The sequence below is a fragment of the Panthera pardus genome, unplaced genomic scaffold (assembly GCF_024362965.1).
Source record: "Panthera pardus isolate Hobbes unplaced genomic scaffold, ASM2436296v1 HiC_scaffold_6, whole genome shotgun sequence".
In the NCBI taxonomy this organism is placed as follows: Eukaryota; Metazoa; Chordata; class Mammalia; order Carnivora; family Felidae; genus Panthera; species Panthera pardus.
The window spans coordinates 92,579,187-92,592,835 of NW_026526991.1; the positions used below are offsets into that span (position 1 = coordinate 92,579,187).

General features: G+C 40.5%; 1 protein-coding gene across 2 annotated transcripts in view; it reads right to left on the minus strand.

The window, feature by feature from the left end:
- The window catches only part of PTPRO (protein tyrosine phosphatase receptor type O), a 239,493-nt gene extending 228,025 nt beyond the window's left edge, over positions 1-11,468 (minus strand). For both annotated transcript variants that reach the window (XM_019452080.2, XM_019452079.2), the window contains exon 1: positions 11,134-11,468. In XM_019452080.2, coding sequence (XP_019307625.1) covers positions 11,134-11,208 — 75 coding nt within the window. In that variant the 5' untranslated portion in view covers positions 11,209-11,468. The remainder of the gene's footprint in view (positions 1-11,133) is intronic.
- Between the last annotated feature and the right edge of the window lie 2,181 nt (positions 11,469-13,649).

The following is a 13,649-nucleotide window of genomic DNA, read 5'->3' on the forward strand; positions in this document are numbered from 1 at the left end:
CACAAGAGAACCCATCTGTTGCTTGGCCACACATCATTTGTCCTTCCTTGGCAGTTTATTCTGACCCAAGAAAATAGCAAGAACAAAATAGGTGAGCAACTTCATCCTGATGCCTAAAAAAGTTCATTTTCACTCATAATAAGGTCTCTGCTTTCTTCACAAGATCAACAGCGCAGCATTTCCAGACCATCTCCTCATTCTGATTCCCCTCACGCTGCCAGGCACCACCCGCCTGACCGACTCTCCCTCCTAGCTCACGGGGTTGTGCAGCAGCCCCGTCCCTGCGCTGGCACGCCTGCATCCAGCTCATCCTCTTGAGTCTGTCCCAGCGCTGCTGCCTGACCTTTCTCACCCCATGTACTCCTGCAACATTCATTCATTTATTCAACAAGTATTCACGGAGCACCTCCCATGGTCCAGGTGCTCTTCTAGCAGCTGGGGATACAGCAGGGAACAAAGTGGATAAAGTCCTTGCTCTCATGGGACTTACAAGCATTCCAAAGGAGGATCAAGTAATAAAAAACTCACCACGTGGTGAGTGATACATTCTCTGAAGAAAATAAATCCAGGTAAAAGTGGTAAAATTTTAGAGTGATGGGGTGATTTTGGATTGGCTGTTCACAAAAGACACGTTGAGGAAATACCCTTTGAACAGAGATTGGAATAAAGTAAAATCTGCATTTATAAAATGCTTATAATGTACCAAGTGTTTTTCTCATGCTAACACTCTCAAATCGATATCATGGTTCATCATGGGGCCCTACTGGGAAGAACGAGAATTGCCTTCTACCCAACTAGCTGTCATGGCCACAAAAGAGAAGAACAGGCAACAGGCAGAAAATCTGGGCTAGGGTAAACTGTGAAAGTGGTATGATGGGCGGTGGAGGACAGGACAGAGAGATGACAAGCTTCTCACATTTTATCTTTATAACCTGTCAGGTCTGTTGACAAGCAGTTATTCAGAGCATGCAAGAAAGCGGGAACAGTCACAACACAGTGCTCAACTCAAGTGAAATGGAGATAGTAGCAATGTGTGAAAGCTACCACCAGAAACAGCTCATCCCCAAACCAAACTAACCAAACAACAAAACAGGTGCTGAGAAGGGGAGCAGCCACCTCTTGCCTGAGAGTGATTTCACCGTTTAAAACCAATGGTCACAGGGGTGCGAGGGTGGCTCAGTCGGCCGTACATCCAACTTCACTCAGGTCATGATCTCATGGTTCCAGCCCCATGTTGCGCTCTGTGCTGACAGTTCGGAGCCTGGAGCCTGTTTCGGATTCTCTCTCCCCCCACCCCCCTCTGCCCTGCCCCCACTTGCACTCTGTATCTCTCTCTCTCAAAAATAAACAGTAAAAAAAATGTAAACCAATTGTAATCTTAGAGACAAATAATACTGAATAAAAGATATTGTTCTCTCAAGTTATATAGTAAGATGATTATATTAGAAAATAGGGTCAAAATGATTTTTTCACTTTTCAATAGCCAAAAGCCAAAGAACCTTTTTTGTATACACAGTTACCAAAACTGGAGTTAGCACAATCCGTAAAATAAGGAGAATATGTACATTTGTTTTCTCCTAAGACAGTTTCTTGAACATCAGTCCTTGATAAAAAAGTTGGGAATGGTTACTTTCCTTCATGCAAAGTCTTCTGATTCTGCGATTTAAATTATAAAGGATCTTGCTGCTGTGTTTTTTTCTTATCATTAAAGTTAAATTTCTCATTTACAAAAAAGATAAAGGAATAAAAAGAAGTGTCTAGTGTACAAGCACAGATATTGTTTCTTAGAGTGTAATCACATGTATTCCCATGAAGTATTTTTACAAAATGGGTTCTACAATCAAACTTGGGAAATGCTACATGCTAGATCTCCCTTCTGGAAAGCACAATGCATATTAACATACTAAGTGTTCTGAGAAGTCCTGGTACAAAAAAATAAGAGTAAATGAATAAATAATAGTTTAAACAAAGTTAAATTGATTATTCCAAGATTCATGTTACCACAGAAGTGTTACTTTTAATAACATCTTTGACATTGGAAGTCTCTCATGTTCCATGACGCATATTCTGGAAGATGTGGCTCTATACACATTTTTATTGTTCTACCTCTTTGATTTTGCTTTAGCTACCTCTTGCCTTCCTATCCTAGCTCTTGCCTTCTCTTTTTGTTTTTGTACAGAACACTTATTGAGTGCTTACTGTATTCTAAGGCACTTTTTAAAGTACGTTATGGCCATCTCACCTATTCCTGCCTGACAAGTATTCTCTGACATAAGTGCAACAGATTGCCAAAGGGGCACCACACAAGTGAAATAACTTTTCTCCACATCCAGCTTGTTGGTAAGTGGCATAGCCAAGGAAGCCAAAATCGAAATCAGGTCTCTCTGACCTGATGCCTATGCTCTTAACAAATAAGTGCCTGGTTCTCTATTCCTCAGCTCTTCCCAAGCTTCATGGAGACCAATGGCCTACCTATTTTCCAGTCCAAAGATATTTTCCAGATCTTAGCTTATGGGACCTTTCTGTTGTGTTTGATGTTGTTGGCCAATCCTTCCCCCTTGAAATTTCCTGGACTCCGAATTTCCTTGATTCTACATTCCTCTTACACCTCTCTGGATGTTTCTTCTTCATCTTCTTAAGTTCCTTATTAAATGTTAGTGCTCCTCAAGGCCCATCCTGGCCCACTGCCCTTCTCTACTTTTCTCTCTGCTGGGACATCCCCATTCACATCTCCAGGCTTGCCATTGCCCCTGGACATCAGACTCATATCTAATAATACTCTTGTGGTTTTTTGGCACTTCAAACTCAAGAGATCTTCCACTAAATTCGGCATGTCCTATATATCAGTCAAGGCCCCAGTAGGGCACTCAGGGGAAATCCTAGAGAGTTTAATTAAAGGACGATTAATAAAGGTGTGGAGCGGGAACAATGGTACTAAGCATGATAGGGAAGGGGGTAAACCGATCTGGAGGAGTACACATTCTTAAAACTGCAAGATTTCAGGCAAAGGTGTCAGTTATCTGGAAGTTAGCATAAAATTACTCTCTCCCCGGTTCCCCACATCTAACCAGCCTTGTCAATTTAGCTACTTTTAACATTGCCTCCTTACTTTTAGTTTCTTTTCCCATCACCCTAGGGTCACCATTTGTCATCTCTTAATTGGACCATTATAATAACCTCCTAGTAGTTCAACTGCTTCCGGGCCCACTTCACCTTTGGGATAACCTTTCTTATAGCCACAAACTCTCTCTGAACTACAAATCTTACTCTACTATGCCTGGCCCAACCCTTCAATGATCATCTTCGCCTAGAAAATAAAGATCCTACTTTTTTAGCACAGGATATAGGAGTCTCCCTGATCTGGTATCTATCCCCTCCCTTCCTTTTATGCATGCTTGTATTTTCCTAAACTCTGCCATGCTTGCGTTCTTTTTGCAACAGTGGGCCTTTGCTCATGCAGTTTTCTCTGTCTGTATGTCCATATTTTTAAACCTAACTCAGGCTCAGCTCAGGTATCATCTTTTAAGAAATCATTTCCCAAACCATGAGATATAGTCTCTCCTGTAGCATATTAAAATAGTTTTTTTTTAACTATGTTAACGTAGTTTTCTATTAACATAGTTTTCTCTATTAAACAAACAAAAACTTCACTGAATTTTAATGGCATTTTCTTTTATGTCTATTTTCCCACTATATCATTTGTGAAGATTCAACTGACTATTGTCCATTCCTGTACCTACAACATCTGGTACAATTCCTGGCACACAATAAATATTCAATCACTGTTTGATTAACTGAATGGAATTGGACAGCAAATCATTATCCTGGAATCGGAAAGACAGACTTAGTATTGAAGAAGAAAAGTAACTTCTTAATGTGACCATTCTGGCTTTGGGGAAAGACTGGTTAGGCAGAAGAGTTTATAGGATACTCTTTCAAGGAAACTACATGACAGGGAGAGATTAACCAGAAGTTAAAGCCAGGATCACAAGCCAGTAATGCTAGAGTTAATCAAAATAGAATCCTGATTCAGAAAGTAGGGTAGAAGAAGTTAGGAATCAGAACTCAGATCAGACCAAATATGGAAAGGGCACTGCAGATTCTGTGGAATTCTCTAACATCTTATTTGTACATGCCAATCACAAGCTCCTATGAGAGGAACCAAGAGGGAATCAAAATCAAGTTCAGCACACAGGGCTATAGTTGGTCTCTGATATGGGTTAAGAGTAAAGGGAACAAGGGACAGAAATGTCTCTGTGCATCACTTGGTCAATAGGAGGCCATAAAGAAAGAAAAGGATTAAGGACCTGGTAGACCCATGATATTTTCTCACATACAAATAATCTATTATAAAAAAGTAGGTGTGGTAGAAAGAAAACAAACACAAAGTTTCTGTTACCTGAAAAACAGTTAAATGAGGTGATACAGAAAAAAAGGGAAACATCTGTCATGTACATCACATACACATTAGTATTATGGAATACAATTCTGATTTTGGACCCCTACATTGTAGATAAATGCTTTTAATTTGTTTAGTAAAGTTACAAAAATTATCAGGTTCATTTGGTTTTAATTCACTTTATGATAAGACCAGTTTTTGTTAGAAAAATGAGCTGCACAGCATTCCTATTTAGGAAGAGTGGGAAACCAAATAAATGAAGAGTATTCAATAAGAAATTTATTTGCATATAAATAGAAAGATGGCAATACATTTGTTTTCATCAAACTTCCTTTTCATTTGATTTCCTAATTCTCCCTATATTAATTTCCTTACAAAAATCAACATGAATATTTATAATTTTTAATACAATTCTCAAACTCAGAGTCCTATTGGCAGTTCTGATTCTCTGTTTCTGAAGTATTTTCCCAAGCAACTATCATTTTTCTCTCTTTCGTCTCAATTTCTTGACAAAAAAGGAAAGGAAAAATCTTCCTTACCAAGAAACCTCTAGAACTTCGTTTCGAACATCCTCTGTTTGTTGGTTCTACTATATTCAGGAGTAAAAGGAGTTGGCCTTTTAGGTAACTAGAATGTCTAGGAAAGCAGACATCTTTCATTGGAGAATTAGATTTTAAATGAAAGAGTTGAGAACGGTTTTCTGACACAAGGATAAAATATGGTTGTACTTATAGAAGTAAATTTGAAGGCACCATGTTCAGAGGGAAAAAAAACAGCCTAAGGATCAGTGCTCTGGAGCCCAAGGACAAGCTTGTGAAAAGACAAACTTAGTAATTAGGAATAATTAGTGACTGTAGATTACAAGAGAGGTGCTTAATGAGGTTATTTACATATTGCCCTGATGAGCTGGTGGAAGCACTACGGCACCTGTTGGAGCCAATAGCACCAGGAGAGATGAGGATACGAGTCTTTGTATCTGCCTCTAGCTTCGTCGCAACCCGTTCACCCCCTGGCTCATTCCACTTGTGCCACGTCAGCCTTGTTTTGCTTCTTCAAATAAAGGACACAGGTGCACAAAGAAGTCTCTCACATATTTATTTAAGCAGAAAGAGCTAATACCAATGGATCTTTGAGGCCATGACAGAAGAGTTCTTTAAGGCTTTGAGTTATGCTCTTGGATTAAATACCACCATAAATAGAACCAAGACTGGGGTGTAGGAAAGGCTTCATCTCTCTCAAGGGCAACGTTATGGCAAAAATTAGAGTGGTTTCTATCAGAAGAATGCAGAAATCTTTGTCCGCTCTAGCTGGTAGTGGTCACAGAAGAATGATGATATGGAAGAGGAAGCAAGAATATGACTTGCAGAGCTGGCTGGATGTTGGCTGAAGCTGCAGGTCACATGTAGAGGTAACGAAAGCGATTTCTTCTATTATTTCAACTTTGCTTTTATATAGATGATAGCAAATGCAGTGGTGAATAAATGAGCAATCAACAGTGCTGCATTTTTGGAAAAAATAACACCTTGGTATTTTGATTCATAATCTTAATAAGTTCTTGATATAAGGAACTGGTAACTTTTTATTATTTTTTACTGTAATGACTGCAATGTAATTATAATGATTTAATTCACAAAATGATAATTTTCTCATGTTTTCCTTAAAGATGTGTTCACAAATCAATACGATGGTATTTAACACTTTTCTGTCAGAAACTATATAATGCTGAAAATTGAAATTCTGTTTATGAAGCTTCTATCATTTGCCTAATTCCACATACTAAGCACAGTGGGAGACAAAAAATTGCAATACACTTTCCTTTATTTCAAAAATAAACGTAGGGGCGCCTGAGTGGCTGGGTCAGTTAAGCGTTGGCTTTGGCTCAGGTCATGATCTCACGGTTGGTGGGTTCAAACTCCATGTCAAGCTCTGTGCTGACAGCTCAGAGCCTGGATCCTGCTTCAGATTAGTGTCTCCCTCTCTTTCTGCCCCTCCCCCACTCACACTCTGTCTCTCTCTTTCTCTCTCTCTCTCTCTCAAAAATACATAAACATTAAAAATTAAAAAGAAAACAAAAATAAATGTATTTGGAGTAATAAAATGAACATACTAGGTGCTTTCTAGTGAAGCTTATCATTGCAGTGGGGCTATGCTTCTGAAAATGAAGCACTGAAACTGTGTAGCTGAAGGCATTAAATTAGGAAGAAAATGAGAAATACCTATGGTCATTCCTGTTAAGCCTTCTCTTGTGCCACACTGCTGCCAATCACAATGGCTTAAATAGGTGCACCAAGTGTATCCAACACCAAAGGTCCTTTGCAAACCCTCAAGACTCAAGTTGAAATTGTATTCATAAAACTCAAGAGTCAATGTGCTTATAAGTTTAAATAACTTTAAGTTGGACATTTAGATGCTAGAAATAGTGCCACATTTAAAAATAAGGTGCAAGGGTGCCTGGATGTTGGTTAAGTAACCAGCTTCCGCTCAGATCATGGGTCAAGCCCCGCATCAGTCTCTGTGCTGACAGCTCGGAGCCCAGAACCTCCTTCAGATTCTATGGTTCCCTCTCTCTCTCTGTCTCTCCCCTGCTCATGTTCTGTCTTTCTCTCTCACAAAAATAAATAAAACATTAAGTTTTTTAAATAATAAAATTAAAAATAAATAAATAAATAAAGTACAAAAAGGGGTGCCTGGGTGGCTCAGCCGGTTAAGTTTCTGGCTGTTGATTTCTGTTCAGGTCATGACCTCATGGTTTGCAAGATCAAGCCCTGCACTGGGCTCTGCACTCACAGCACAGAGCCTCCCTGGGATTCTGTCTCTCTCTCTGCCCCTCCCCTGCTTGTGCTCTATCTCTCTCTCACACAAAATAAACAAATAAACATGAAAAAAATTTTTAAAAAAGTACAATTCTTACATTGTTTTTAATTACTTATGCCTACAGATGTGCATTTTCTTATGGGCCAAAATGAGGCAGGGGTATGGTGTGGATTTTTTATTCCTTAAGGTAACAATAATCTGTCACGCAACAAAGAACAAAGGCAAACATGTGGACAGTTGGAAGGATTACTCAATCCCCAGTAGAAGCCCTGCCCGGTGAACCTTCTCCAACTAACTGGCAATGTCATATGCGAAAGAGTTTCTCTAAAAGGTTGGCCACAACATTTATCAAAGGAGTCGATTGACAGAGGAGTTAATGACAGCAAACTTCATTACGAGGAGGGTGGTTCAAGCTGCTCCAGAAAGATGAAAACATTATAGTTCATCTGCTAATGTTGTATAATATAGAATGTGAATGAAACCTCCATGAGGAAGTGAAAATTATTTCGTGTGTGTGTCTGTGTGCATGTGTGTGTGTGTGTGTGTGTGTGAGAGAGAGAGAGAGAGAGAGAGAGACAGAGACAGAGACAGAGAGAGACAGAGAAAGAGAGAGGGAGAGAGAGTCAAAGAAAGGGAAAGAGAGAGGGATGAGAAGAGGGAGAGAAAGAGAAAGAGGAAAAGAGAGAGAGAATGGTGGAGAAAGGCAGACAGACCTTGGAAAGTGGATATTTCTCCTAAATAGGAGTACTATGGCCAACATCATAACACTCATGTTTTATAGAATTAAACATAAACCTCCTTTCAGAAAATATAATTAAGTCCTCTTTCAAATTTAATGTTCTTTAATTACACATCAGGTAAGAGCAGACACAGAGAAAAATATAGAGAGGAGGTTAAGTAAAGAAAGAAGGATTCATGCCAAGCCTATGAGTTTAGAGAAACATTCCACTTGACTACTAATGAGCACCATTTCAGGGAAGGCAGAATTTAAATTCCTATGATGTCATATTCTACAATTTGCATTTTAGTTGACAAAATACTGATATCGAGTGAACTGATACAGGAAGCAATTTTCAAGAAGAGGTTTAGTAAAGATAGGATAGGTGAGAGAAATTATATTGCTTTCCCTGGGAATTATGGGAAGACGCACAAGAAGGAGACTCATCAGATAAATACTCCATTTACATTCATATGTGGGTAGAAGATTTCCAGACTGGTAGTTCCCAGTATACTTGATAATAGAGTTCTACTTTTTTTTCTATTGTTATATACACCATCAATATTGATTATGAAATTTTTTTTTAAATTTCATAATTAACATTGTTTATGCAACACTAGTTGTGCAGATATTAGCCTTACAGCATACAGGGGATGATTTAGACAATCTGAGATGCCCGATTAAATGTCCCTATCACTTAGCTAGGGATAAGGAATGATGCACAAAGGCTTCCATGCCCAGGCTCATTTAGGCTACCTCAATGAAACTAGTTATAGCCAATCATACAGATTCAAATTTTTAGACTTCCCGTCACTTATACCCAGTTGCTTGCTTCTGATTTGTGAAAAAGATAATACTATAAATCAAGCCTCATATTTTAGTTTCTCTAACTTTATCGCTTTTAAGAATTTTTATTCTTATATAGAAGACACTTCATGTGGAGTAGTGAAAGATTTGTTGACATAATGAGAGCTACAGAGATTTGGGTGAGGTTGGATGAATGTTTCTGACTCAGCACACAGAGCTTATCATTGGGATTCAATCAACAATCTGCTATTTAATAACGGAATTGTTTTCAGGACTACTTTACTGATACTTGTTCAAAACCTTGAAGGCAAATATATCTCCAAATTGTAAAGAGATGATACGATATGCCCATTTTATCACGTAATATACTATTCCCAAATGTAAATGCATTATCCTTTGTGCCCAATTTAACACTGTGAACATCTCTTTGTCAACTGTAACAGATTAAGCCTAATGAAATAGCATATATGAAGTCCCCGGAAGACTGACTGGCACCTGATGGGTATTCAGTATATATACATATAATTTTTTTCCTCTGATATACTTTATATTAAGACGACACAAAACCACATTTACATAGTTGTCCCATTACAATATTTATTTAAATGACAAGCTTTATCAATGTATTTACTATGTGATGCAGTCAACCATAATTGACATCCATCTGCAAATGGGCAAAAATACACCTATTATGTGGAATAGGGTGAACCTCTATTACAGTCACTGAGACTACTATTATGCCAACAGTGACTGCATTTTCTCACATCTGCATCAGGTTTTGATTAGAAGTTTTGCCACATTTTGTACATTTTAATTGCAGCGCTCCACCCCCACTCTCAAACTCATCATTTGAACATCCCTGAAATTCTCACACGTTATGAAGAATTCAAATAAAAACCTGTGGTTGTGCCAAAGGTTGGATTTGGAGCAGATGTCATACATGTAGGTCTTAGCTGTTACTTAGAAACATGTGTGGTGATGCCATCTCCCACTTGGGGTTCATGACAAGGGTTGCATAGACATAATAGTTATGACAGAATTTGACAAGTAGAAAAATTAATAAAAAGCTTAAATAAATCTAATACAATTGTGGGGTATGCTAAAAGAGCAATCTCCTAGAGTAAAAGCCTATGACCGAACTTATCATTTGCCAGATTTTAAATAAAACTATCATTTAAAACGTAAGAAAAATGTGAAAACATATTAAATATAACTTAAAATTTCATGTATTTACTCTGTTGCTTTTTCTCCTTGAAACTGTTTTTTCCTATATTCCATTAAGAGCCATAAAGATATGGAATATTTAAAATTGATGCTTTTCTCAATCCATTGGTCCTGTTGCACTGTCTCCTTGTCAAGCATTCATAATTAATGGTACACGTAAGCAAAAAGTGACTCTTTGGTAAGGAAACCTTTGCATCCATTAACGTTACATCCATTTCCAAGGTAGCAATCACGGTGGTGCTGAAAGGATAGCTCCCAGTCACCTGTGACCTACTTTGCCAGGAAGGGAAAAGGAGTAATGAGGAAAGGAAAAGCTAGACCCACTGAGGACACAAGTGGTAGACAATTACCTCACAACTCCACCTCACTTTCCAAGCAAACATGTAGCTGAAATTTGTCTGAAAGATTTCATGCACAGCATAGTTAACAAAGTAGGATTTTTTTAAGCAGCCCCCTTGCTTCTCATTTTCCTCAAAATCACAGCCTAAAGCAGCAGAATCCAAAGAAAACTCGAAAAAGTTAATGACACAGATTTCTCTGCCACTTAAATTTAGAGATACCAGCCTTTGTAAATAAGGTGGGGGAAAGTCTAAAGACTTTGTAAGGGGAACGATGAGGTTGAAGATGAAGACCTGGGGAAAAGAGTTCTCTCCAGGCTCAAGTTGACAGTCTTTATTCAAAGAAAACCATGCTCACGAACCACCCCGGCAGTCCTTTGCGAACAGGGAGCTCAGCCCCAGGTGCATAGTTCCAGCAGAAAGTAAATTGAAACAAAGCAGCCGCACACACCGTTGGGGAGAGCACTGGAGTTGCAGTAGTGACCAGAAGGAAAAGTGACCTCATTTTGCCTGGTGAAACACTACCTAACAAGCCCACCTTTGACGTGGATACCAGCCGCGGTAAAGAAAAAAAAAAAAAAAAAAAAAAAAAAAAAAAGAGCACAAAGGGCGAAAGCTGGAGGGAGCAAAGTTGCCTGTTCTTCCATCCCATCCCTCAAAACCGCCGGGAACAAGCACACGCAAGGACAACAAAGCTTGCGCCCGGCTGCACGACCGGCGCGTGCAGCGGCCCGGCCATCAAGCCCCCGGGATGGAGCCGGGCGTCGGAGCGCGGACGCAGGCAGGACAGCCGGGGCAGGGGCGGGGTGGGGGGTGGGGGGGCGCTCCCCTACCTTGAGTAGCACAAAGAGCCAGAGCAGAGGCAGGAGGCGGCGGCCTCCGCGCGTTCTCGCGGGCAGGTGCCCCATCACGGTGCCGACGGGGACCCGGGGGGTCCGCGGCGCGTGCGAGCTCCCCCGGCGGCGGCTCACAATGGCGAAGTGAGGCTGCCGCCTCAGACCGTGGGCGCCGAGGCTGTTCCCGGCGGGCGCATGCTGCCTTCCCAGTCCCCTTGCGCCTGCTTCCTTTCGTCTTCTGCGCCCGAGGTCCGCCAGGAACGTGCCAGGCGCTGCTGTTCTTTAACAGCTAAGGATGGAGAGGGTGGGGATTGAGGCGAGGCTCCGCCGCCGCCGCCGCCACCGCCACCGAGGCTCCGGAGGAGACGCGGGGTGCGCGTGGTGAGCGAGAGGCGGGGGCCCTGCACCCAGCCGGCCGCGGTCCTCCCGCAGCAGGATACTCTCAGTCTGGTCTGCGGGCTCATAAAGTGACAGCAGCCTCCCAGCCCTCCCACCGGGGTCCGCCTGCCGCCTCTTCTTGCTGGGCAACCCCCACTCCAGGCTCCGCCCCAACCCTTTCCACCGTCTCTGAGACTCCGGAGTTGTGCGTGGGTTTCCCTGACTCCTCTAGAGCAACTTGGGTTGCGGATCCCAGTCTCCTCTCAATCTTCCTACATCTGCTCTCAGTTGCTGTTGTAAAAGTACAGAAAGCACTCGGAGGGGAGCGGTGGTTGTGATTGGGGTGATGGAATGCGTGGTGCGTGCCTGTGTGTTTGATGGGGATGATTCCATTCTCTCCGTCCCACTCCTCCCCGGGAGGAAGTAGCACAATTAAATACATTATCCGTTTGAAATCAGTTCTTATATAAATTTCAAGGGCTGCCTTTTGATACCAAAGTCTGCCAGGTCGCCTAAAGTGGGGGAGGGGAGATCACAATATATTACGTATTTATAAACATATACTTTAAAAATGTGAAACTATTAAAGAAACTGTTGAACTTGTCCAGAATGGTTATAACTACCAGTGGGGGGTGGGGGGTGGGGGAGAGAGTTCCGGGACAGAGGTGTGTAATTAAAAAACTGTAATGTTAGGAATCTTTGTGGTGATGAAACAGTTCTGTATCTTGATTGTGGTGGTGGTTACAGAAATCTACCTAGGTAATAAAACTGCATATAGACGCAGGAGTGTTCGCCTCCGTCGGCGTGCACACATACAAGTGTCTGTACAACTGGTGAAATCTGAATTAGTACTGTGAACCATACTAATGTCGTTTCCTGATTTTATAATTATATAAAATGTTACCTTTAAAGAAAGCTGGGTGAAGGATAAACAGGACCTTCCCAAACTATTTTTTATTGAGATATAATTGACATATAGCATTGTATTAGTTTTAGGTATACCTCATAATGATTCAGTGTTTGTGTGTATTGTGAAATGATCACCCAAACAAGTCTAGTTAACAACCATCATCACAGATAGTTACAATGTTTTTTTCTTGTGAGCAGAACTAAGATCTACTCTTCTAGCAACTTTCAAATATCCAATACTAACTAAAGTCACCATCCTGTACCTTACATCCCCTGGACTTATTTATTTTGTAACTGAAAATTTGTAACCTTTGACCGCTTTCACAGCATTTGCTTCTTAACACATGTGAATTACTTGTGAGTAACTAATCTGTGACCTTTTAGAAGCTCAGGCAAGTATTTCCAAGCTGTGTATTTTCAAAGTATTTATATCCCTTTGGTGGTTATGTGTAGTTTTTGAAAAATGTCTGTCAAAATAAGTATGGAGTACACTATTCAAATATGAATCACTCCTTCTTATCATGTAAATGACCCTTGCTGTGGCTTGCCAGTGATAGAACTTCCTATTTGTCTTTGAGACATGCTTGGGCACCAGGAGACAGGCAAGGTGACCTTGGTTATGAATATAGAGAGTTTGTCTCAGACCCACCATTAGGGAGAAGTGACATGAAAAAGGATCCAGGGCTACGTTTACTTGACCTTTTGCTAGATAACTAATGACCAAATACTAATCACTTGGTTGGTATGCATATGTGTGTCTAAGAAAGGTTTAGATTGAATATATTTACATGTGTATGTTTGTGTACTAAATGGTCGTATACATAAATGTACAATAGTGGTTTGAATTTCCATGAAAATATTGTCTTTGGTGTCTTTTGTGCAAGTATCTTTTGTTGCCATGTTCTTCCCCCTTATATGCTCATTTTAGTGCCTTTATACCCTCTCTTTGTTGGCCTGGACCTTTTCTTTCCCTTGGGAAAATATTAACTGCTTCTCCCTCGCTCTGGATCAGACTCATGGGCTATCTGAAAATTTTATCCTTGGGACTGCACTCATAGGGGCTTTGCTTTGATATATTTTCCTTTTAGTTTGAAGCTGCCGAAAGCAGCATTCTATTCCCAAATGTTTCTGAAAGTGGCACTGAAGTGATCTAATGTCTAGAACTAAAGACACGTTTAGACCAGCGACAAAATCATACTCACAAATTGCTAACAACTCTTTTGAAT